At 39.7% G+C, this 25,004-nt stretch overlaps 1 protein-coding gene across 2 annotated transcripts in view; it reads left to right on the forward strand.

Annotated features, from left to right (window-relative positions):
* The window catches only part of LOC134354730 (hippocampus abundant transcript 1 protein), a 31,542-nt gene extending 9,279 nt beyond the window's left edge, over window positions 1-22,263 (forward strand). For both annotated transcript variants that reach the window (XM_063063914.1, XM_063063915.1), the window contains 10 exons: window positions 172-234; window positions 959-1,086; window positions 2,035-2,149; window positions 9,634-9,852; window positions 10,537-10,650; window positions 11,657-11,728; window positions 13,044-13,156; window positions 17,561-17,658; window positions 19,263-19,426; window positions 20,737-22,263. In XM_063063914.1, coding sequence (XP_062919984.1) covers window positions 172-234; window positions 959-1,086; window positions 2,035-2,149; window positions 9,634-9,852; window positions 10,537-10,650; window positions 11,657-11,728; window positions 13,044-13,156; window positions 17,561-17,658; window positions 19,263-19,426; window positions 20,737-20,943 — 1,293 coding nt within the window. In that variant the 3' untranslated portion in view covers window positions 20,944-22,263. The remainder of the gene's footprint in view (window positions 1-171; window positions 235-958; window positions 1,087-2,034; window positions 2,150-9,633; window positions 9,853-10,536; window positions 10,651-11,656; window positions 11,729-13,043; window positions 13,157-17,560; window positions 17,659-19,262; window positions 19,427-20,736) is intronic.
* Window positions 22,264-25,004: the final 2,741 nt, after the last annotated feature.

A 25,004-nucleotide genomic window follows, 5' to 3' on the forward strand; every position in this document is an offset into this window, starting at 1 on the left:
CCTGTGGGATTAAAATTAATCTACTGTAAATTTCAGATTTTATTACAGTTGAAAATATAAAAAATCTTAACTTTTTTGCAATGCTGATGAACAGGTCAGGTTGTTTACAAGCTGGTGTTTGTTTAATAAGGTAACATTGTGATGGACAGTTTCTATTCTTATATTCTCTAGGTCTTGCGTGAAACATTTCCCAAACATACATTCTTGATGAATGGCTTAATCCAGGGTGTAAAGGTAAAGCTGAAATTCTTGTAAATTTCTCAGCAATTTGATAAATTGTTCTTTTTATAGAAAGGTACTTTTAAAATCATAGTTGAGTTCTTGATTTTTGTTTTCTCAGTACTATTCATTTGGAGCTGGAAGCCACATGTCAAAGTGAGAGACAGAGAAAGTATAAATGGTTTATAAAACCTTGTTATGTCCTAATGTCAGGTGCATCAGGGCCAGTTGATTCCTTTATTCCCTCCTCCTCTAGTGCCATGTAAATTTTCTGGAGAGGTAGGAAAAAAGACAGATGATCATTGGGTTAATAACAGAAAAAATACTCAAAAGATTCATCTGTGGCACGCTTGAGCAATAAATCTATCCAGCCACTCACATAAACTACACCTTATCTAAGAGTGCTTGTCCATTTAAGGAATAGTTTGCTTTTGGGAGCTGGAAGGCTCACAGTCCATCATGCTCCCTGTATATGGCTCAGCTAGAAGTAGTTATCTTTAGCTAGAGATTGAATTGCATTACTGGACTGCAGCTGCATAATAAATAATAAAGTGTTCTTTTCCTTTAGTTAATGTGAAATCAGCAACTTTAACTATAGTTTTATTTATTTTTGTTGCGGTAATAATTTCAAGTATAGGGAAAAAACTTAATGCAAGGTATTGTCAAAATTAATTGGTTTAATTTTCTGTGTAAATGAAATAAAAATGAACATACTGATGCAAAGTTTTTTTTCCTTCAGGGATTACTGTCATTTCTGAGTGCACCCTTGATAGGTGCACTTTCAGATGTGTGGGGGCGAAAGTCCTTTCTCCTGCTGACTGTTTTTTTCACTTGTGCTCCTATTCCTTTAATGAAAATTAGTCCATGGTAAGTTTATTTACATATGTGGTGAATGAAAAAGGCAGACTCTGCAAACTTGACTCTCCAGAAAGGCAAGGGTGGAAGGTCCTTAGTACAAGAACTACCTACAAATTCACTATAAGCAACATATTCACCTGACTTTAAAATTTATCACACAGTCTAAATTTTGAAGTTCCCAAGCCAAAGGCAGTTCAGGATTGCCTCTGTCAGACAGACTTCAATGATTTCTTATCATCTTGGACAATTAGGGTTCGGGAGATAAAAAACATACACACTGTTTCTAAATCTCTTCTAGTTCTTGTCTCACCCAACCTCAGTGGAAAAAGCCTGCTTGCAATTATCATATCTGTACCCCTCATAATTTTGTACACCTCTCAAATCTCTCCTCATTCTCCCAGAGAATAAAGTCCTAACCTATTTAACCTTTCCCAATTACTCAGGTCCTGACAACATCCTTATGCATTTTCTCCGTACTCTTTCAGTCTTACTAATATCCTTCCTGTAGGTAAGTAACCAGAACTGCACACAATACTCCAAATTAGGCCTCACTAATGTCCTATACAACTTCAACATAACATCTCAACTCCTGTTCTCAATGCTTTGATTTATGAAGGACAATGTGCCAAAAGTTCTGTTTACAAATCTATCTACCTGTGAAGCCACTTTTAAGAAATTATGGTTCTGTATTCCCAGATCTCTGTTTACCACACTCGTCAGTGCACTACTGTTCACTGTGTAAGCCCTACTGTGGTTTTTCCTCCCAAAGTGCACCACCTCACATTGTCCAGATTAAATTGTTCATACTGTTTTTCCAGCTGTTCCAGATTCCACTTAATGATTTGATGGTCTTTCTTGTTTAGTAGACCCCAATCTTGGTGTCATCCACAAATGTATTATGACTTTCTTTTAAATTTCTTCTGATATCAAAACTCTCATTGTATTTTTTTCCCTTAGGTGGTATTTTGCAGTTATCTCTGTGTCTGGAGTATTTGCTGTAACCTTCTCTGTAGTATTTGCTTATGTAGCTGACATAACACAGGAACATGAAAGAAGTATGGCCTATGGATTGGTAAATGAATTTTTTATTATACATTATTATCCAGACTAATTTAATTGGGCACACAGAGGAAAATTATTTAATGGAAAAACTGAAAATCCTATTTGGAACATTAGAAGCTCTGTGATAACTTCCATTAGTGTGGTACAGTGTTTTTAGTTGAATTACTCATTGTGTTGCACAGGATATGGTTACACATTATTTTTCTTTCACCAACACTAGATGAAATGCTGCTTCAGTGAATGAGTTATTTTTAACGCAGAATCGGAATCAGTTTATTATCACCAGCATGTGACGTGAAATTTGTTAACTTAGCAGCAGCAGTTCAATGCAGTACAGTGCATAAACTATCAGAGAGAGAGAGAGTGAGAAATTAATAATAAATACAATAAAACAATAAATAAACAAGTAAATCAATTACATGTATTGAATAGATTTTAAAATGTGCAAGAACAGAAATACTGTTTAGTTTTTTAAAAAGTGAGGTAGTGTCCAAAGCTTCAATGTACATCTAGGAATCGGATGGCAGAGGGGAAGAAGCTGTTCCTGAATCGCTGAGTGTGTGCCTTCAGGCTTCTATATCTCCTGCCTGATGGTAACATTGAGAAAAGGGCATGCCCTGGGTGCGGGAAGTCCTTAATAATGGACGCTGCCTTTCTGAGACACCGCTCCCTAAAGAAGTCCTGGGTACTTTGTAGGCTAGTGCCCAAGATGGAGCTGACTAGATTTACAACCTTCTGCAGCTTCTTTCGGTCCTGTGCAGTAGCCCCTCCTACCAAACAGTGATGCAGCCTGTCAGAATGCTCTCCACGTTACAACTATAGAAGCTTTTGAGTGTATTTGTTGACATGCCAAATCTCTTCAAGCTCCTAATAAGGTATAGCTGCTGTCTTGACCTCTTTAGAACTACATCGATATGTTGGGGCCATGTGAGATCCTCAGAGATCTTGACACCCAGAAACTTGAAACTGCTCACTCTCTCCACTTCTGATCCTCTATGAGGATTGGTATGTGCTCCTTCGTCTTACCCTTCCTGAAGTCCACAATCAGCCCTTATTGATGTTGAGTGCCAGGTTGTTGCTGCGGCACCATTCCACTAGTTGGCATATCTCACTCCTGTACGTCCTCTCATCACCACCTGAGATTCTACCAACAATGGTTCTATTGTCAGCAAATTTGTAGATGGTATTTGAGCTATTCCTAGCCACACAGTCATGTCTATACAGAGAGTAGAGCAGTGGGCTAAGCACACACCCCTGAGGTGCGCCAATGTTGATCGTCAGTGAGGAGGATATGTTATCACCAATCCGCACAGACTGTGGTCTTCTGGTTAGGAAGTCGACGATCTAATTGCAGAGGGAGGTACAGAGGCCCAGGTTCTGCATCTTCTCCATCAGGATTGTGGGAATGATGGTATCAAATGCTGAGCTATAGTCAATGAACAGCATCCTGACGTAGGTGTTTGTGTTGTCTAGGTGGTTTAAAGCCATGTGGAGAGCCATTGAGATTGCGTCTGCTGTTGACTTATTGTGGTGATGGGCAAATTGCAATGGGTCCAGGTCCTTGCTGAGGCAGGAGTTCAGTCTAGTCATGACCAACCTCTCAAAGCATTTAATTGCTGCCGATGTGAGTGCTACCAGGCAATAGTCATTAAGGCAGCTCACATTATTCTTCTTAGGTACTGGTATAATTGTTGCCTTTTTGAAGCAAGTGGGAACTACTGCCTGTACCAGTGAGAGGTTGAAAATGTCCTTGAATACTCCCGCTAGTTGGCGCAGATTTTCAGAGCCTTACCAGGTACTCCATCAGGACCTTGCTTTGCAAGGGTTCACTCTCTTTAAAGACAGTCTAACATCGGCCTGTGAGACAGAGATCACAGGGTCATCATGTGCAGCAGGGATTTTCACAGCTGTAGTTGTGTTCTCCCATTCAAAGCGTACGTGGAAAGCCGTTGAGTTCATCTGGTAGTGAATCATCGCTGCCATTCACATTATTGGGTTTCACTTTGTAGGAAGTAATGTCTTGCATAACCTGCCAGAGTTGCCATGCATCGTTTGAAATTGTCTCTTCACCCAATAGCCCTCCACAAATCATACCTGGTTTTCTGGTACAGGCCTGGGTTGCCAGACTTGAATGCCACAGAGCTAGCCTTTAGCAGACGACATATCTCCTGGTTCATCCATGGCTTTTGGTTTGGGAATATACAGTAAGTCTTTGTGGGCACCCGCTCATCCACACAGGTTTTAATGAAGTCTATAACAGCTGCTGCATACTCATCCGGATTCAAAGATGAATCCCTGAATACAGTCCAGTCCACCGATTCAAAGCAGTCCTGTAGGTGCTCCTGTGCTTCCCTTGTCCAAACCTTCTTGATCCTCACTGCTGGTGCTGCAGTCTTCAGTCTCTGCCTATACTCATGGAGTAGAAGTACAGCTAAGTGATCAGACATCCCAAAGTGAGGGCGTGGAATAGTACGGTAGGCATTCTTGATGGTGGTGTAGCAATGGTCCAGTGTGTTGTTTCCTCTGGTATTGCAAGTGATATGTTGATGGTAATTGCTTAGTGATTTTTTCAGACTGGCCTTGTTAAACTCTCCCAAAACGATGGTGAAGGCATTAGGGTGCGCTGTTTCGTGCATGTTGATCCCATTGCTCAGATTATCTGAAGCCTGCTTGACATCGGCCTGAAGTGGAATGTAAACTGCTACCAGAATGACTGCAGAGAACTCCTGTGGTAGGTAAAAAGGACGACACTTTACTGCTAGATAATCCAGGTCTGGTAAGCAGAATTGGGATAGCACTGACTGATATATTTGTGCACCAAGAACAGTTGATTATGAGGCACACTCCTCCACCTTTGCTTTTGAGAGACTCTAGATCTATCCGTCAATCTGAATCACTGCATCCGGTGTGGAAGTTAACCAGGATTCTGTGAAACAAAGGACATATGCAGTCCTAATGCCCCTCTGATTCAGCACCCTAGCTCTGAGATCATCAATTTTATTCACCAGAGACTGCACGTTCGCCAGCAAGATAGTTGGTATAGGGAGTTTAAAACCCCGTTTCCTTAAACGCACTTGTAATCCTGATCTACACCCACACTTCCTCCGAGGTGTCCTCCGTGGGCTCTTCCGACCGGAGACTGTTGTTTCCATTGGTTTTAAGCAGCAATAATTCATTTAAACGCATTAAGACATCTTCGTTGACTGTGCTGACCTTGGAAGCAGTTGTGCATTTTAGCTGTAAAGCCTGATTTATACATGTGCGTACGGGCTGTACTGTAGGCCTGATTTATACTTTTGCGTAACCCTACTCCGTAGCAAGCATGCGTAGTTGTGTCTGCGTTGCTCTGCAATTCACCGCCAAAACGCTAGTTGGCGGTGGGGTTTCTATGCCACTGTGCTGAGTTTCTTCGTGAGAGACATGGACGAGGAAATGCATTTCAAATATTTTCGGATGTTGGCAGGTAGATTTGACAATTTGGTTCATCATCTCCAACCATTTATTTCGCATCAGTGTACAGTCATGGCGGAGAAAAGCAACTGGAAATGCGTAGGAGGAAATGCGATGCTACCAAGCAGACCAGTCGCAGTTGTTGTGGTCTGCGTTGCCACGACGGGCGAGTTACTCTTTTGGGGAGGTGCACATCACCCTATGGCGCAGGGTACGCGGTACCTACGGTGTACATTTGACGCAGAAGTATAAATCAGGCTTAACAAGCTGAAACAGGAATATTTAATCTGATCCATTGAGAGTACTGCTGCTAACTATCACTCCTTTTCTTTGAGTTATTCTTGCCTTAAAAACCGTGCTCCATATGTTCCTTTGAATAGCTAAAGCAAGCTTAGCCTTTCCCACAACAAAAGTAGCCACCCTGAGATTGAAGATTTAACATCCTCTTTGATTGGGTCTATCATGTATTATTTCTGCACTCTTCCCACTTCCATCCTTGTAAACTGTAACCTTCTTGTATGCAACATTGCAGCCCATCAGATTCTTCAATTGTTTAATTCTAGGGATTTCTTATTTAATTCTGCACATCCTTATCTATCAGATCATGGGTTTATCATATTTATTGGTGGGTTTTTAGCCACTCCCATAATCCCATCTATAGCTTTAATTTTGACCTCCTGTTTCCCATTCACAGGTTTCTAGATGCTTAACTTCCCACTATCAATTTTAACACTCCCCACTTTGGATATGTAAAGTTTCTTGCAGGTAAACATAAATAAGCTCATCTCCAAACTCGTTGACCTCTGATTCTGCACCACTTCCTCTGCATCTGGATCCTTGACTTCCTGGTCAACAGACTGCAGTTAATAAACACGTGCAACAATTACCCTCAACACTCTGCAAGGTTGCATCTTCAGCCCCACACTATATTCTCTGTACATTCATGACTGTTCATATTCCAATCACAAACAGGAAAAAATCTGCAGATGCTGGAAATCCAAGCAATGCACACAAAATGCTGGAGGAACGCAACAGGCCAGGCAGCTTTTATGGAAAAGAGTACAGGTGACATTTTGGGCTGAGATTCTTAGGCAGGACTGGCAGGAAAAAAAATGAATCTGAGTTGGAAGATGGGGGGAGGGGAGGAAGAAACACAAGCTGATAGTTGAAACTGAGAGGGGGAAGGGGTTGGAGTAAAGAGCTGGGAAGTTGAATGGTGGAAGAGATACAGGGCTGGAGAAGGGGGGAATAACATAGAAGAGGACAGAAGGCCATGGAAGAAAGAAAAGGGGGGGAGGAGCACCAGAGGGAGGTGATGGGCAGGCAAGGTGAGAGCTATTCCCTATCCCCTTTTCTCTCTCACCTTATCTCCTTGCCTGCCCATTGTGTTTCACCTTGTGTTTCTTCCTCCCCTTCTCCCATCTTCTAACTCTTGACTCCTCATCGTTTTTACCCCAGCCCTGCTGAGAAGTCTTGACCCGAAACATTGGCTGTACTCTTTTCCATGGATGCTGCCTGGCCTGCTGAGTTCCTCCAGCATTTTGTGTGTGTTGCTTGGTCATATTCCATCTCTATTTATGATAACAGATGACACGACCGTTGTGGTTTAGATCTCAAACAGTGACAAGATAGGGTACGGGAGGGAGATAATAGAGTCTAGACACTTTGTGTCAAGTAAACAATCTTTTTTGTAAGGCCAGCAAAACAATGATACTGGTTATTTATTTAAGGAAACAGACAGAGTACACTTTTATGTCTCTGTTAATAGTGCGGAGGTTGCGATGGGTGAGAGCTTCAAGTTCCTCGGTGCAAATATCACCATTAACTTGTCCTGATCCAATTATGGGATGTTGAAGTCAAAAAAGCACACCAACACTTCTACTTCCTGAGAAGGCTAAAGAAATTCAGCATGTCCACAATGACTCTTGCCAGATTTTATAGATGTGCTATAGAAAGCATTCTCTTTGGTTGCATAATTTCTGTGCCTAAAGTTGCAAGAAATTGTAGAGGTGTAAACCGGCACAGTTCCATCAAACAAACCAACCTGTCTTTCATGTCAGGCAGAAGATATAGGAAAACCTGAGAGAATGAACTACCAAACTCAAGAGCAGCTTCTATCCCACTGTTACCAGATTCTTGAACAGGCTTCTCATAGACTTATTGTAATCTAGGCATTTTATTTGAATCCCTGCAGTGCACTTTCTCTGTAACTGCAACGCTGTATTTTGCATTCTGTTTTCCTTTTACTACCTTTGAGTAATTATGTATGACATGATCTGTTTGGATGGCACAGAAACCAAAAACTTTTCAAAGATTTCAAAGGTACATTTAATGTCAGAGAAAGATATAGAATATACATCCTGAAATACTTTTTCTTCACAGCCATCCACGAAAACAGAGTGCATCCAAAGAATGAATGACAGTTAAATGTTACGACCCCAAAGTCCCCCCCAGCTCCCCTCCCACGTATAAGCAGCAGCAAAGCAACAATCTCCCCTCCCCCCACCTGCAAAAAATAGCATCAGCACTCACCACCGAGCACCCAAGCATGCAGCAAAGCATCAGCAAAGACACAGACTTGCAGCACCCCAGAGACTACTTGTTCACCCGGTATTCGACATACCACAGGCTCTCTCTCCTTAATAAGAGAGAAAGAGGTGTCTCCATTTCACAGTGAGAGGGGAGACATAACAAACAACTCGCTGATTTACAATGTTAAAAGGCCATGGCGTTGCATTTTCCAAGCTCTGTGCCCATAGAACCCAGGTCTCTATGCACACAGCCAGGAGCCAGCTCGCTGCTTTCAATCTTCCGTCTCCCATGACACCGGATTCCTGCAGAGACACGGACCTTCAGTCCGCCTGTCTCCAGAGCCACAAGATCCCGGAACTCTGAAGGCAAGCTAATCTCCTAGGCTGCACGTATCTTGATAAATGTAACAATAATAAACCAATACCAATACCATTGAGAAGACTGAAGTCCCCATGTTTTGATTGTCACAGACTCTGTCCTCTCACACTCAACTGCGTTCTCAGCCTGGAGTGCTGGCTCAAATGGTTCATAAAATTAGCATCCCTTTTGTTCAAGTAACTAATCTTGTATTTTTATTATATATGTGTAGCCCCCCTGGCCAGCCTCAGGGTCGCTCGGCTCACTGTCGTCTAGGGAAACAGCCCTCGGCCCCGCCAAACTGGGTAATCGGTCTGTGTGGATGCTGTGTGATGTACCCCACCCTGCCCAAATAACAGACAATACACCAGATACGATTAAATGATTTACAGTTTATAGATATTAATGGAACTATATAATTAATAGAGAATAAAATATAAAAGGAAAATCAAAGGCGCCACACTTACCAAAGTTCAATCTCTTCGTGCACAAACAGTTGGAGCTCAGGACCCTTCTTCTTCACCCCGCGACCCCTCGGACCACCTCGTCCAGCCGCCTGGGACCAACAATGGTGGTCGACCAGACTCCACACGAGTCCGTCTCCGTCTGCTGCCCTCGCCGAACGCCCCACTCGGGGTCCGACCCTGTTAGCAGACTCACAGCACCTGGTCCATCCTCTGTCTCTCTCTCCTGTCTTCTGCCCCAAAACCCCACGCATACAATATCCTCAGACACACCAAAAGCATAACAACTATCCCAATTGGTTCGTAACACCTTTCTTATCAGTAATGTGATCCAAACAAACTGCTAGGGGGAGGACTTTCTTAGCAGTTAACATAACAAAGAAGCCATTTTAATTATACTACGCAGTGACAAAAAAAAACCCTTACATATGGAAGAAATATACATTTTAAGTTGGATAATAGCTTATAATTTTCTTAAAAGAAAAGCAGTGGCTTTGTTTATTTCTCCCTAATAATTGAATAAAGGCAAGTGAATTCATCTTATAATTGCTATATTTTGAGACTAATGAGTTTTATTAAAAGTCCCACTTCAGTTCGGTAGCTCATTTGGAGATTTCTACATGTTAACCTTCTCTTGTGATAAATTAGCTTTTTGTATTGCACTAACTATTCCAATCTTTATTATTTCCAGGTTTCAGCTACATTTGCTGCAAGCTTAGTTACTAGCCCAGCCATTGGTGCATATCTTGGTGGAATTTATGGGGACAATCTTGTGGTTATTCTTGCCACAGCTATTGCTTTGCTAGATATTTGTTTCATATTGGTGGCTGTACCAGAATCTCTTCCTGTAAAAATGCGGCCTGCATCTTGGGAAGCGCCTATCTCATGGGAGCAAGCTGATCCATTTGCTGTAAGTGGAACAATGTACATTGTATTTGCTGTTAGAAATACTGTGGAAATTTTGAATGCACCTTTATGCTGAGAACATACAGAAATGTGGAAAAGTCTTAGGAACAGGTAAAAAAAATTATGTAAAGCAAAGATGATTTTAGAAATAATTAAAAGAGCAGTAAACAGTAAAAAAAAAACTATATCAAATTAATGTCCTTAAAACTGCAGCAATTCTCTTAGGTACCCTGTCATGTAGTTTTATAAGCAAATCGGCCAGTAGTTTGTTTCGAAAACTTGCCACAGTTCTTCTGAAGACTTTGGCTGTTTCGCTTGCTTCTGTAAGTAATCCCAGATAGCCTCGATGACGTTGAAATCAGGGCTCTGTTGAAGGTCATGGCATCTGAAGCTATATAAAAAAAATCTAGGGTGCACAGTCCTGTAACTTTACCTCATGTAAAATTTTAAAAGGTTTCTTGATTGCAGCCAGTTTGTAAATGCAACTTTAAAACACTGCAGTTTACATATTGAACTATTTGTAACACTTCTCTTACGTAACTGTTGAACGCCTGCTCAAAATTATAAATTTAAGTAATGCTTGCTTGATCATTTTAAGCTTTTTTAGTTTATTTGATAATAGATATATTCAAAATGTGAAAAGGCTAGCAAAGGTTGAAATTAATGCCTATGATTTTTTTTATCCTAGTCACTCAAGAAAGTTGGCCAAGATTCAACAGTTCTTCTTATCTGTATTACAGTTTTCCTCTCCTATCTGCCAGAAGCTGGGCAGTATTCCAGTTTTTTTCTTTACCTCAAACAGGTATGAATAACATTTTAAAAATCTAATAGCCTGTAGAAATTCCAGAAATCGTTGGTTGAACATTAATAATAATGTTTTAAAGCTAATTTGAGTATGTATTTCACGTGATTATTTTTAGTGGGACCCTGCAGTACAATTCAAAAGACCAAACTTACACTCAACTGTGATACCATTTACTGCATGTTGCATAAACAGTGTATAACATAGCACAATGCATTCACTTCTCACTTTTTGACTTTTTGGTCTCTTCCTTGTAGAGGAGACCACAGAGATGGAGGGACCACTTTGTATAACATTTCCATTCAGTCCTAACCTTGACTCTGAATTTCCATCCTTTGTCATTTTAACTTGCAGTCCCAAGCCCATCCTAACCCTTGTTAACCCTTCATTTTAATGAAGTTGGAGCATCATCACCTTACCATTAATCAAGGCACCGTACAGCCTTTTAGATCTTAAGTGCGTCATTTTCAAATAATTTCCAGAATCTGCAGTATTTTTAAATAATCAAAAAAAAAGATCTTGCTTCTTGTTATATTTTCTTTGGGTGATTTTTAAATTAATTTTATTGTTACCATTCTCATTGTCCTTGCACTATCATTTTTTGTCAATTAATCTCTCTTGTGAGCTACCCTCAGAGTTTCCTTTGTTAACTTCTCTATTTCTTTCCTTCTCTATATTTTAAACCCTGTGTTTAAATCACTTCCCATAAACCTTAAATGCTAATATTCTCTCTGCAGATGTCTGTTGAATGCTTTTATTTAACTTTCCAGCATTCATACTGTTTTGCTTTTGAACAAAGATTTAGTATTTTTCAAATCGTGTTGGTCATTGTCTTGTGCTATTGTGTTCAGCTAATTAGTTGGACCTACTTTTGTTATTATTTTGTACAAATTCTACAAAGTAATAATTGTATCAATTAGAAGTTGTATGAAATGATAAGCTGATATAGCATTAGGATTATTAAATTTAAAACAACATTATTCCTGACATTTTCTTGTTCTGTTAGGTCATGAGATTTTCAGCAGAAAGTGTCACTGTGTTTATAGCTGTCCTTGGAATCCTCTCTATAATTGCACAAGTGAGTATCCAGTTAGCCCTTATGTAACAATTAAGAATATCCCCCCCACTTTCCTATTTCCCCTTCCTGTACCAATGAAATTAAAATTTACTTGCAGCAATGTCACAGACACATAGCATCATATAAGTAGCGTTCACAAGGAAAACAAATTTTGACAAGAAAACAAAATTAGAACAAAAAGACAAATTCCATTTCAGAACAAAGTGATTGTAGTGTTGTGCTGACTGATACAAGAACCGCATGGTTGAAGGGAGGTAGCTGTTCTTGAACCTGGTGTTGTGGGACTTCAGGCTTTTGTACTTCCTGTCTGATAGTAGCTGCGACAAGATGGCAGAGCTCGGATGGTGGGGTTCTTTGATAACAGATGTTGCCTTCTTTAGGCAGTGTATCCTATAGATACTAACGATGGAGGGGAAGGATTTGCGTGTGATACGTTTCGCGGAATCTACCACACTCTGCAACTTCTTGGGTTCCTGTGCTTTCACATTGCCGTACTAGACCATGATATCACCTGTCAGGATACTTTCAACAGTACATCCGTAGAAGTGTACTAAAGTGTTCTGTTACAAGCTTTTTAATAAAAAGTAAAGACACTGGCATGATTTCCTTATGATTGCATCTATGTGTTGGGCCCAGGAAAGGTCATCCAGTTTGTTAATACCCCGGAATTTAAACCTGCTGACTCTGTTGTGTCAATCCTCCAATGTAGTCTAGTGCATGTTCACCCTCTTTCCCCTTCTGCAATTCAGTAATCAGCTCTTTAGTTTTACTGATGTTGAGCAAAGGTCGTTATTGTGGCACCACTGAACCAGGTGTCCTGTTTCATTCTGGTAGGCTGCCTTATCACCACCTAAGCTTGTGGCCTATAGGTCTTATGTAGCCTAAAGATCATTTGGTATTGAAGTTTTCTAAGTAAGCCTTTCAAAATAAATCCAATCTCTCGAACGTTAATTATAGTAGTAAACCCTTATTTTCCAGTCTCCCATGCTATAGCTGATACACTTCAAGATACTTGTCAAATCACTGTTTTGTGTAACTCCATTCTTGTCTGCTGCAGCTGTGTGTTCCTACATGCATGTTCAATTCTTGCACAGGAATGCTTGTGTTATTATCCTTCACTACCGTCAATGGCCTTATTTCAGTCCCTATTCCTCTCTATTGCCACTTTCAAATCATCAAACAATTATTTTCAGCAACCTCCTTGCCCCAACCCATATTTCTCTTAACCATTTCCCATTTCTGAATTTTTTAAATTTTCTTTTACGTGAGAAGCACTAAAGAAATAAAATTTACTAAAACTGTTGACATTTTTCAGACAGCAGTTCTAAGTTTACTGATGCGATCTATTGGAAACAAGAATGCTATTCTGCTTGGTTTAGTATTCCAGATGTTGCAATTGGCCTGGTATGGATTTGGCTATGAACCATGGTATGTAGTTTAATCTTTTCTCTCGGAAATGTAATCATTAAAAAGATCTTTAGTGGTGTTGGGAATATCCCATTATTTTTGCATCACAATAATAAGATGGTAATCTATTACAATTGGGAGAAGCACAGGCATAGCTAAAAATTGCCATACCAACTTGTTTAAGCTACAGCATTGGCTTGCATGCTTGTTAAACAAAATGCAAAAAAAAGAACTTTATATAATCCCACAACTAATAGATCAGAGCAAAGCTCTGCAGTACTATTATTACAGCTATTATTGTTGTAGATAATTAAATAACTGATTAGCACTGTTTTATTCCCATTCTCAGTGAAGGCTGGCTCAGTATGCGGGTGCCAAAGAAAACAGAACCATTTGTAGTCGTATTGTAGCTAAGTGGAATCAGATTTATTAGTACTGTCATATATGATCTGAAATTTGTTGTTTTGTGGTAGTAATACTCTGCAAAGGCAAATTATAATAAACTGCAAAAATAAATAGTGTAAAAAGATAGGAAAAATGAGATTGTTTTCATGGACTGTCAGAAATCTGATTGCAGAGAGGAAGAAACAGTCCTAAGTCATTGAATGTATGTCTTCAGGCTCATGTACCTTCTCCCGATGGTAGTAATGAGAAGTGTGCATGTCCCAGATGGTGAGGGTCCTTGGTGATGGGATGCCATTTTCTTGCCTCTTGAATATCTCCTTGATGGTGAGGAAGGTTGCACCGGGTGATGGAACTGACTGTGCCTTTCACCATCTGTAGTATCTTACAGTCAGGTGCATTGGAGGCTCCATACCATGCAGTGATGCCACCAGTGAGAATGCTCTTCATTGTACATCTGTAGACATTTGTAAGAGTCTTTGATGACATACCAATGCTCAAATTCCTAACTAAGTATAGCCACTTGCATGCCTTCTTCATTATTGCATCAATCTGTTGGGCCCAGGTTAGATCTTCTAAGATGTTGCCACTCAGGTACATGAAACTGCTCATTCTTTCCAATGCTGATTCCTCAATGAAGACTGTTGTGTATTCTCCCAACTTCCTCTTCCTGAAGTCCAAAATCAGCTTCTTGGTTTTGCTGAAGTCAAATGCAAGGATGTTGCTACACCACTCTGCCAGCATATCTATTACTTCTGTACCCCTCCTCAGCATCTTCTGAGGTTCTATCAACAGCAGTGTCATCTGCAGAATTATAGAGCGAATTTGCTCTGTGCTTAGCCACACAGTCGAGTGTAGAGAGTGAAGCTGTGGGCTTAGTACACACCTTTGAGGTGCTCCTGTGTTGATTGTCAGCAAAGAGGACATGTTATTAGCAGTCTGCACTAGTCTTTCAAAAAGAAAGTCACAGATCCAGTTGCAGAGGGAGGTACAGATTTTGAAGCTTGTAATTGATATTGAGGTCATGGTGTTGAACTCTAATCTGTAATCCATAACCGGTAGCGTCAGTGACATGTTTTGCAGTTGTCTAGGTGCTCCAAAGCAGAGTGGAGAGCCACTGACATGTTCTGTTGTGGTGGTAAGTGAATTGCAGTAGGTCCAGGTCCTTGTCAGGTCAGGAGTTAATTGTAGCCATAATAGGCTCATCCTGCTCTTTTTGGGCATTGGTGGGATTGCTGTCCTTTTGAAGTAGGAGGGAACCTCAGACTGCAACAATGGGAAGTTGAAAATGTCTTTGAACACTACAACCAGTTGGTTGGCACAGGTTTTCAGTCGCTGGCAAGATGGATTGATGGGGCCTGACACTTCACGAGGTTTCACCTTCTTGAAGGATATTCTGACACTGGCCTCTGCAATAGAGATTTGATCGTCACTGGATGTTATGGGGATTCACAAAGTGTAGTGTTAAATTCCCTTTCAAAGTGTTCATAGAAAGGTATTGAGCTCTTCAGGGAGTGAAGCTTAACTGCTATTTATGCTGGTCTGTTTTACCTTTAGGAAGTAATGGCATGCAAGCCCTGCCACAGCTGTCATGAATTCAATTATGTTCCTCGTTTCACTTGGAATTGCCTTTTCGTTCTGATGATGGGTTTCCATAGGTCATACCAGGACCTCAGTCTTGGCTTCCCTCTGAAATTCCTACCATTACAGAAACTGGTCACTAGTCTATCAGTTAGGGACGTTGTGACAGTCGTGGCACGGTTTGCATGCCTTTAATTCCTATGAGGTGAAATCTAACAACACAGTTCCTCCTAAATAAAATCAAAGACCTAGAGAATTTGATTCAGAAAAGACTTTGGGCCCAGATGGTACCCAAATTTCTGCTCTCGAGCTTCAATGCAAGCATTTCCAGTGCATTAATTAAATATTCTATTTAAAAACTGCCCAGGTATATTTTGTTCACAAAAGTTGTCAAATCAGCTAAGTATTGTGCAGTCTTTTCCCAATCAGCAGTAAAACAACTGTGCTATCAAGTGGAACCTATGAACTTTATTTGCATACCAATGTTTCACCAGAAACACTTGGCTACAAATCTCAGTTCAGCTTTGAACTAGAGATGAGATTAGGATAACTGCCTTCCCAATAAGGTGGCAAATGACACAGAGTGGAGCCTCTAGGAGCCCTGGTAAAAATGGACATCTGGGGTGGGGGGGTGGGGAAAAAGCTCCGGTGGTTGGAGGTGTACTTTGCGCAAAGGAAATTGGCAGTGATTGTGGAGATTCTAGCAGTGTTATCAACTGAAAGTTCAAGTTTAGTTGTCATTCAGTTAAACGAAACATTGTTGCTCTGGGACCAAAGTGCAAAATATAGTATATACAGTCACATACAGCACGTGTGGTTACGATAGCACATACAGTCACAAAATAATGTTAGAACAAGTCTGTGAGGGGCATGGCCTGAAAAATGATTGGGCATGGCATGTTGTCTTGGAGCCACGTTTCTACAAGAACAAGCACGCAGCAGTTCCTCAACTCATGGTAGGTCAGCCGCAGATGAAGGTTTCAAAGACACATTTAATGTCAGAGAAATGTATACAATATACATCCTGAAATGTTTTTGTCTTTGCAACCATCCACAAAACCAGAGGAGTGCCCCCAAAGAATGAATGACAGTTAAATGTTAGAAGCCCAAAGTCCCCCCCCCAGCTCCCCTCCCTCCTGTGCATAAGCGGCAGCAAACAACAATCCCCTCTCCCCCCACCAGCAAAAAAAAAGCATCAGCACCTGCCACCAAACACTCAATCATGAGCAAAGCAACAGCAAAGACACAGATTTGGAGTACCCTAAAGACTGGGTGTTCTCCCGGTATTCAACATACCACAGGCTCTCTCTCTCTCTCCCTAATGAGGGAGAAAGAGGTGTCTCCTTTTCACAGTGAGAGGGGAGACACAACAAACAACTCGCTGGTTTACGATGTTAAAAGTCCGTTGCATCGCTTTTTCCGAGGTCTGTGCCCAAAGATCTCGGGCCTTTGGGCACACAGGCTTGATCTTCCATCTCCCACGACACACTGGTCTTCTGCCCGGACACTGACCTCTGATCCCCCGTCTTCAGAGCCACGAAATCTCGGTCCTCCAATGGCAAGTGAAGCTCTTAGGCCAAGCCCCTGACATGCCAAATAACAGACATTCATGAAATCCCAAGAGTGGGTCCCATTCCCGCAAAGAACCCTAGTCAGCATGTAACTCTAGGTCAGGGTCTTCAAAAGAACCCTGAAAGGGAAAACTAGAGATATTAAAGCTGGAAATAGAGTTGTTTTTGAAGGTGCAAGCATAGGAGTCGCCGTTAGGTGGCATTAACCCTCCTTGTCTTCCAAGGAGCGAGCATTGGAGAGTAGTCCCAACGGGAGAGCTGACCTGCAGGGGCCAGCCCCCAACCTAGCACGGACTCCAGCATGTCCACCTCACCTCTGTTCTCTCCCCGATCGCGTGTGGCGCCTCCTCTGCTCAGTAGCTATAACAAGCAACAGGCATGAGGGCTTGGGCCACACAACTCCCCCACCTTTGGTCTTGCCAATGAACTAGGCTTGCAGTACTTTGGATTACCAATGTCCAACAGGGTCTTGCGATCACAAGAAACTCGTTTAAGACAAATTTTTTGTACATTGGAATATATTCTCACTTGTGACAATACAAATTGTATTTTTGTTTTGTCATGGACTACACCATTGTTTCTTGGACTATTTTGTCACTTTTGATCTGGTCCTGAGGACCTATACATAATGTACAAATTTTCTGAAATGAGAAGGTGAGGCAGTAGGCAGTTTATTCAAATTGGATTGCGTGTTTTTCTCGCAAAAACATTTATATTACAGAGATGGAATTTTCAATCCTGTCCAAATGTATCCTCCCTTAAGAAATGGATCCAATCCCATATGTTTCCATTTTTCTAATTTGTTTTGTGTCTTGTTTTCTTTTATTATTGCAGAGCTTAATTGTGTAACATTATTGTGCATTGACTGTAGGATGATGTGGGCAGCAGGAGCAGTGGCAGCTATGTCCAGCATTACTTTCCCAGCAGTGAGTGCACTGGTATCACGGAATGCTGATTCAGACCAACAAGGTAAAGCCACCTTTTCTGTAGGAATTAGCAAGCATCACCTTTGTGCTCAATAGATTTTTTGAAGGTATTACGTTCATCAAATTACTTAGAATGTGTTTTGAAATTCAGAATCGCAGCTTTTTAAGTGTGCTCAAAAAATATAATTTGAGTTTGTCCTGTCATCAGAACAGTTCCTCTTGATAACGTCCTTAAGAATTGGTTGTTTCTCTTTAGAGACTGCGTGACTAACAAAGTTCCCTGCATCATTTCTTTCAGACTTCCAGCATTTGCGTTTATTTTTCAAATACTTTTAGAAGACCTTAATCTTTCTTTTGCAGTTTTGTGGGTGCCGTAGTGACAGAAATCTAGCTTTGTTACTAATGACCAATGTATAATTCTTAAAAGATGCATTAAGTACCAGAATGTTAATTGCTGTGCAATCCATGATTTTTTTTAGCATACATATAAAACTGAACACAGTTTTTACATTGAAAATATGGCAACAGATGCTTGGTTCTTCCACAATTTCTGCTTCAAAAGAAGTGAATATTTTCAAAGGACACGACCCACCCAGTCAACACACTTTTCGTCCCTCTTCCCTCCGGGAGAAGGCTCAGGAGCTTGAAGACTCGTACGGCCAGATTTGGGAACAGCTTCTTTCCAACTGTGATAAGACTGCTGAACGGATCCTGACCCGGATCTGGGCCATACCCTCCAGATATCCGGACCTGCCTCTCGGTTTTTTTGCATTACCTTATTTTCCCTTTTCTATTTTCTATTTATATTTATAATTTAAATTTTTAATATTTACTATCGAATTGTACTTCAGGGAGCGCGAAGCACAGAATCAAATATCGCTGTGATGATTGTACGTTCTAGTATCAATTGTTTGGCGACAATAAAGTATAAAGAATATTTTCAAATTAGCCTGAAATATAATTCACCATTAGAGATCCTCTAATTAAAAGTAATGGTCAAACAAAAAGAAACAGAGTTGCTGGTGACACTCCTTTGGTCAGTCAGGCAGTAACTGTGAAGAGACACAACCAGTATATAAAATTTATGCCCCCTCATCAGAACAATTCCCCTTGGAAAACTTTTTTTTTTGCACACTTCCAGCTGACATTCTGAATTTCAAACACTCCTTATAAATAACAAGATGAATCTAAAAGTCTACAAAAGTTACTTCTATCAGGGGAAGATTTTAAAAAAGCTGAAGCATCTGACAAAGATTTCCACAGTGCCACAATGGAGCAGAAATAAAAATCCTTTACTTTTTGAATTAGTTTTGAAACCTCTAAAAATGAGAATTTTTTTCCTCATAGCTTTGGTTTGCCTTTCTCTAAAAAGAAATGTTTCCCCATCCACATGACTGCATTTTGCACTCTATGCCAAAATGTTACAAATACAAACTTTTTTTTCTTAAAGGAAACCTGTATTTTAATAGTGTCCAAATAACCTCTGTTTGGATTTTAAGCTGTTTTACTTCTCTGGACACACATAGAACAACTCAGTTATTAAATGTGGCTTAAACTCAAGTGATACTAGTCATTTGACATTTAAAACCAAGATTTAATTTTGAGCTATGAAGTTTGAACCATGACTCAGTTTGCAGTTATTTACAGGTGTCGTTCAAGGAATGATCACAGGAATTCGAGGGTTGTGTAATGGACTAGGACCTGCACTTTATGGATTTATATTCTATATTTTTCATGTTGAACTAAATGAGTCACCAGAGAATGATGCTGAATCATCTGACAGTAAGAAGACAGAAAGCCATTCTGAGCAGGTAGGATATGAATATTTATACCAGTTGTTTACTTGACAAACTGTCATGTAATGTTAATATATAGTTAAGCATCAGAGGTTCATCTGCACTCATGTTCCTTGATTAATTAACATAACCTATTAACTGATGAATAAGACACTCGACTGCAGATTCTTTTTTCAATTTATTTACATTGCTGAATGTTTTATATCTAAGTATGGATATCATAACTTAGTATACAATAGGTAATGTATTTTGTGTGTTCAGATATACATGTTTGTTTAATTCTCTTTTGCTTTGCCATCTGACCCACTGTTGATGAGTTTACCTACCCAAAACAAAGAGCTCATTTTCCTATAAGCCCTTTTTTCTTACTTTATGTATCAAGGATTGGCTGAAGAGAATATCCAGTATTTCTCAATTGTTTTCCAATTTCAAAGTGGGAATTTAGGCAGAAAGTGCTTAAAGTTTTTGACCTCAGCATTAATGGCAAGGTTCCAGAAGGTGTCTGATTCTTGTATTTGGTTGGTATTATTTTTACTTACCCATATTAAAAGAATTAGAAAATTCCAGCAGTTTTTTTTAATTTGTTGCCTAATTTAGATTAGGAGATCCATGTGTTTCCAGGACCTCTTAATTAGAGATTAATTGTGATACTTCAACTATCTGTTTGTAAGAAGGAAAAATGTGAATGTGGAAAGAGAAAGAAGTGAACATTTATTTTGCTTCCCATTCTATTTTGCTGGAAATGATAGCTCTGCAGATAGTTACATGAGCACTAGTCATGCCTTTAAGACCTAGAAAATGTGCAATTACAGGCTGTTCTATTACAGAAAGGGGTGTACACTGAGCAGATTCATAGAAAGTGACCTAATACCTGACAGGTGTTCCCAAAAGGTACTCTGGATGTTTGTTGGGACAGTAACAAAACACTGTTGGCGCATGGCCAAGTGGTTAAGGCGTTCGAGTAGTGATCTGAAGGTCACTAGTTCGAGCCTTGGCTGAGGCAGCGTGTTGTGTCCTTGAGCAAGGCACTTAACCACACATTGCTCTGTGACGACACCGGTGCCAAGCTGTATGGGTCCTAATGCCCTTCCCTTGGACAACATCGGTGGCATGGAGAGGGGAGACTTGCAGCATGGGCAACTGCTGGTCTTCCATACAACCTTGCCCAGGCCTGCGCCCTGGAAACCTTCCAAGGCGCAAATCCATGGTCTCACAAGACTAATGGATGCCTATATAAAAACAAAACACTCCAGTACTTGAGCAGTGTTAGTGGATTGATATTTATTTTGATTTTTGATAGAAGTTTCTGTTTTTGTTTTAAACAGAGCTCGATAATTCCTGGACCACCATTCTTATTTGGAGCGTGCTCAGTATTGCTGGCTTTACTTGTTGCCTTCTTCATCCCGGAATATAGAAACATGTCTGTAAGACCCAGCAGCTGGAAGAAACTTGCTGGTAACCATGGCCATGTACACAATTCACAGCTCCCTTCTGAAGCCAAGGAACCTCTGCTTCAGGATACTAGTGTATGACGGCAGTTTGAACACAGAAAACATTTAAAAACAAGTATTTAAGAAAAACTGGCGTGGGTCTAAAACAGTATAGGATTTTCTGAATCCAGTAATTTAGGCAATACAACTCAGGATTATATTGATCTCTTCAAGATGACAAGCTTGCTGCAGGACTGCAGTTATGAGAGGAAATTGGCTGCATTGTAAATTTTACAAGCAGCCAACTAACTCGTATAGTTTCTCGGGAGGTTCCTTTTACAGGAGGACTTTAACCTGATGCTGCTCTCAATTCCCCATGACATGGCTAAACTAAAATGTGCCATGTGAAAGAAAATCTTTAAACACAATGTGTTAGTATGGCTCTTTACATGTTATGTAAAGATGTAATAAATATTAAAAACAGGGCTAAAACTATGGTTGGTCTACACTCTGATACTGGAGGTATTGTGCTGTGTCTGGATCTAGACTCAAAGCTGATGCCCCAGTGAGACTGATCCATTTTGAGTATTACTGCAGAAGCAAGTATGGTTAGTTATTGAGCCTTGTTGTTTTAAAGTAACTTGAATACAAAACAAAAGCTGATTTTGGTAATTTACCTGCAAGTATTCAAGGCAGCATGTGACATTGTATTTTGTTGTATCCCTTCATTCCTGTATATACCCAAAACATTTCACATTAAATCCAAGTTTACTGTCACCTGACTACATGTACATACAACCAAACAAAACAATGTTCCTCCGGACCACAGTGCATCGATAAAACATGTAACACACATAGCACATAAACCAAAATATTACCATAAATGAAGTATAATTCAAAACACATGCAACACAGTAAACAGTACAGTATATAGTAAACAACAAGCAGACTTTTAACTTGCCTTTGAGACTTTATCTAGCTGCTTATTTTGAGTATCATGTTAATGAGAACATTTTTGAACTGGTGCTGGAATGCCTTGCTCTTGTGGACAGAGTGAAATGTGCCCCTGACATCAGTTTGCTTCAACAAACAAGCTTAAAAGGCAGTTTGCCTTAATTGCTTGTTTGTTTACTAGGTATTGTTAATGTGATGGGTATTGTCGTTTAAACCAAAATGCCACATTTTCTCTGCCTTTTTTCCTATGCTTTTGTAATAAGTAGCATTTAACTTCAAACCAGGTACAAACATGAACTTCAGTCCTGCAGCCTTGAAAATTATATTTTGTATGTTAATATTGTGGCCTTTTTAGCAATATGATGTTTTGTGGTAAATAGAATTGTGTCAAATTTACAACATTGACTTTCATAAATTGTTTGTAGTTTCAAATAAACATTATACTGTTTTGTGTTAAAAGAACAGTGCATTGAAAATAATTCCTGAAATCATACATTTAATTTTATGGCATCTTACTACTTGAATCTGATTTCTATAAGAGGCATTTACTCTATTAGTTAAATTTTAAATTTCTCAACCAGAATCAATGCTATGCTAAAGATGTATCATACAGTGGGAGGAGCACACCACCATTTGAAACTACTCACCTGCCACCCCCACTGGCTTATGTGTAGGCTACCCCCACCTGGTCTCATTATCAACCTCAACCCAGCAAATTGAAGTGAATGTATGTCATCCTCAGGTTGGGGAATTGCCTAAGAGGGGACAAAGAGATGTTAGAAGGTCTTGCAGTGTCAAGTTGTGAGTCACTGTTTTGCTGTTATATCCACGGTATATATATATATATATATGGTTGGTCTAATTGAGCTTTTGGTCAATGTGACCCCTAGATGTTGATGATGGGGGCAGTTTTTTTTTCCAATAGGTTCAAGTATTAGATAGGTAAGAGTAGCTCATAAAATTTTGTGTTACTGTGGTATGATTCTGGCAAACCTACCACCATAAATTATTGTTGCTTCAGCGTGGTTTGAGACTTTGTCCACAGGTGATGCAGAAGCCAGAGGATTTTGTCTAGGTACCACTGTTTGTTCCTCATCAGGGATAGAATCTTTTTGGCGTTTTAACCAAATAAAAGCTCAGTTATCCACCATACTTACAGCAATTTTGTTACTTTTAGTAGAAATATGGATAGATCTAAAATAGTATTTTGTGCCAGTAAGGTTTATTTTTAAATGTTTGTCTTCACTGTCTAATGCAAGCAATGCTTTTATGAATCGGCCTTAAAAGTGCAAATTACAAGTGGATTCCCAGATTACAGTAAACACTTACAGAGCCAGTGCAGGAGTCTGTTTTGATGTAACTGAATAAGATTTAAATACTTGAACCAAGGCTTTTAAACATACTGTTCACATGTCAAGAAATTTCTACCTGAATATGAGAGTCCTTACAAAAGGATGTTGTTTCCTCATTGTGCAAAATACTTCAGAGTTAAAAGTAAATTTATTAACAAAGTACATATATATCACCATATACAACCCTGAGATTCATTTTTTTGCAGGCATTCAGAATAAATACAAGAAACACAATAAAATCAATGGAACACCTAACTCAACAGGATTGACAAACAATCAATGTACTGCAAATACAAAAAGAAAAAGAAATAATAATAATAAACAATAAATAATGAGAACATGAGACAAAGAGTTCATGAAAGTGAGTACATGGGTTGTGGAACAGTTCACCGATGGGGCGGGCAAGTGAAGTTATCCCCTCTTGTTAAAGAGCCTGATGGTTGAGTAGTAATTGCTCTTGAACTTGGTGGTGTAGATCCTGAGGCTTCTGTACCACCTTTCTAATGGCAGCAGTGAGAAGGGAGCCTGGCTTGGATCGTGAGGTCCTTGATGGATGCTGCTTTCTCGCAGCAGTGCTCCATGTAGATGTGCTCAGTGGTGGGTAGGCCTTTACCTGTAACATACAAGGCCTTATCCACTATTTGTAGGCTTTTCCATTCAAGGGCAATTGGTGTTTCTATACTAGGCTTCAATTCTAAACAACTTTTTTATATAAATAAGATATTAATTGTACATTTATTAACAATATATTATTTAGAAGTATCATAATAATGCACTTCCTTGTCTGCAGAAACTACGTAATTTCACTTGGTCTTGATTTTAGAATCACTGATGGTGTGTTGGTTTTTAAAATTTGAGAGTCAAGTCTCCCATAGATGTAAAAAAAAAATTGCAGTGGATGTAACTGACACAGATAAAATATAGCTAAAACCATAATTTCATCCTAAAATAAAATCAGTTAGTTTGAGAAATATTATAATATAATGATATAAAATGGGGTTTTATTTCTGCAGGGTCTCCTATTCACCCACAGCCATGGAACCTCTAGTAAGATTGCACAACTGCATTTTATATTTTTCTGCAGTAATTCCATTGTCCGCTCTGTTGAAGCTATAAAAGGCAAATCAGAATTGGACCTCTTGATATCATACGTTTTGAGGGGCTAAATGATCTGTTACAATTCATAAAAAGTCCACAACGTAAAAATCATATTCAAATTCTCAATAACATTCTCAAAAACTGATATTGAATGCTTTATTCTAAATAAAGGTTTCAGGTTTGACGTATTTTAGAATTTTTTAAATCCATTTTTATATTAAAGCTGAATATATGCCCTTCACACTCCATGGAGTGTTGCAGTATCACCTTCCTAGCCATTAGATCTCACTGTAGATCTCATCCACCCAGATGGGAAGGGTAGAGAAAGCTATGATGTGGGTAGGAGAGACTGGACAGAAAAACAGATAGACTAAATAGGTCAAAGGATCTGTCTGCTTCTGTGCTGCAATATTTTCTGCATTCTTTCATTTTTATGGGTTGTTGCTGGAGGAAGAAATAACAGCATCAGAACTAGATTTATTAACACTGACGTGTGAATTTGTGGCAACAATATAGTGCAGAATAAATTACTATCAGTTACAATTAAAAATGCAAAATAAAATAGTGATGTAATATTAGTAGGTCATTGGGCTGTTCAGAGACTCCTGTACCTCCTCCCTGATGGTTTAATAATGAGAACAGGGTACGTCCTGGATGCCGAGGGTCTTTAACAGTAGATGCTAACTTCCTGAGGCAGGGTGTCTAGAAGATGTCCTCAGTAGAAGGGAGGCTGTTGCCCACAATGAAGCTGGCTGCGTC

The sequence above is a fragment of the Mobula hypostoma genome, chromosome 12 (assembly GCF_963921235.1).
Source record: "Mobula hypostoma chromosome 12, sMobHyp1.1, whole genome shotgun sequence".
NCBI classification, from domain to species: Eukaryota; Metazoa; Chordata; class Chondrichthyes; order Myliobatiformes; family Myliobatidae; genus Mobula; species Mobula hypostoma.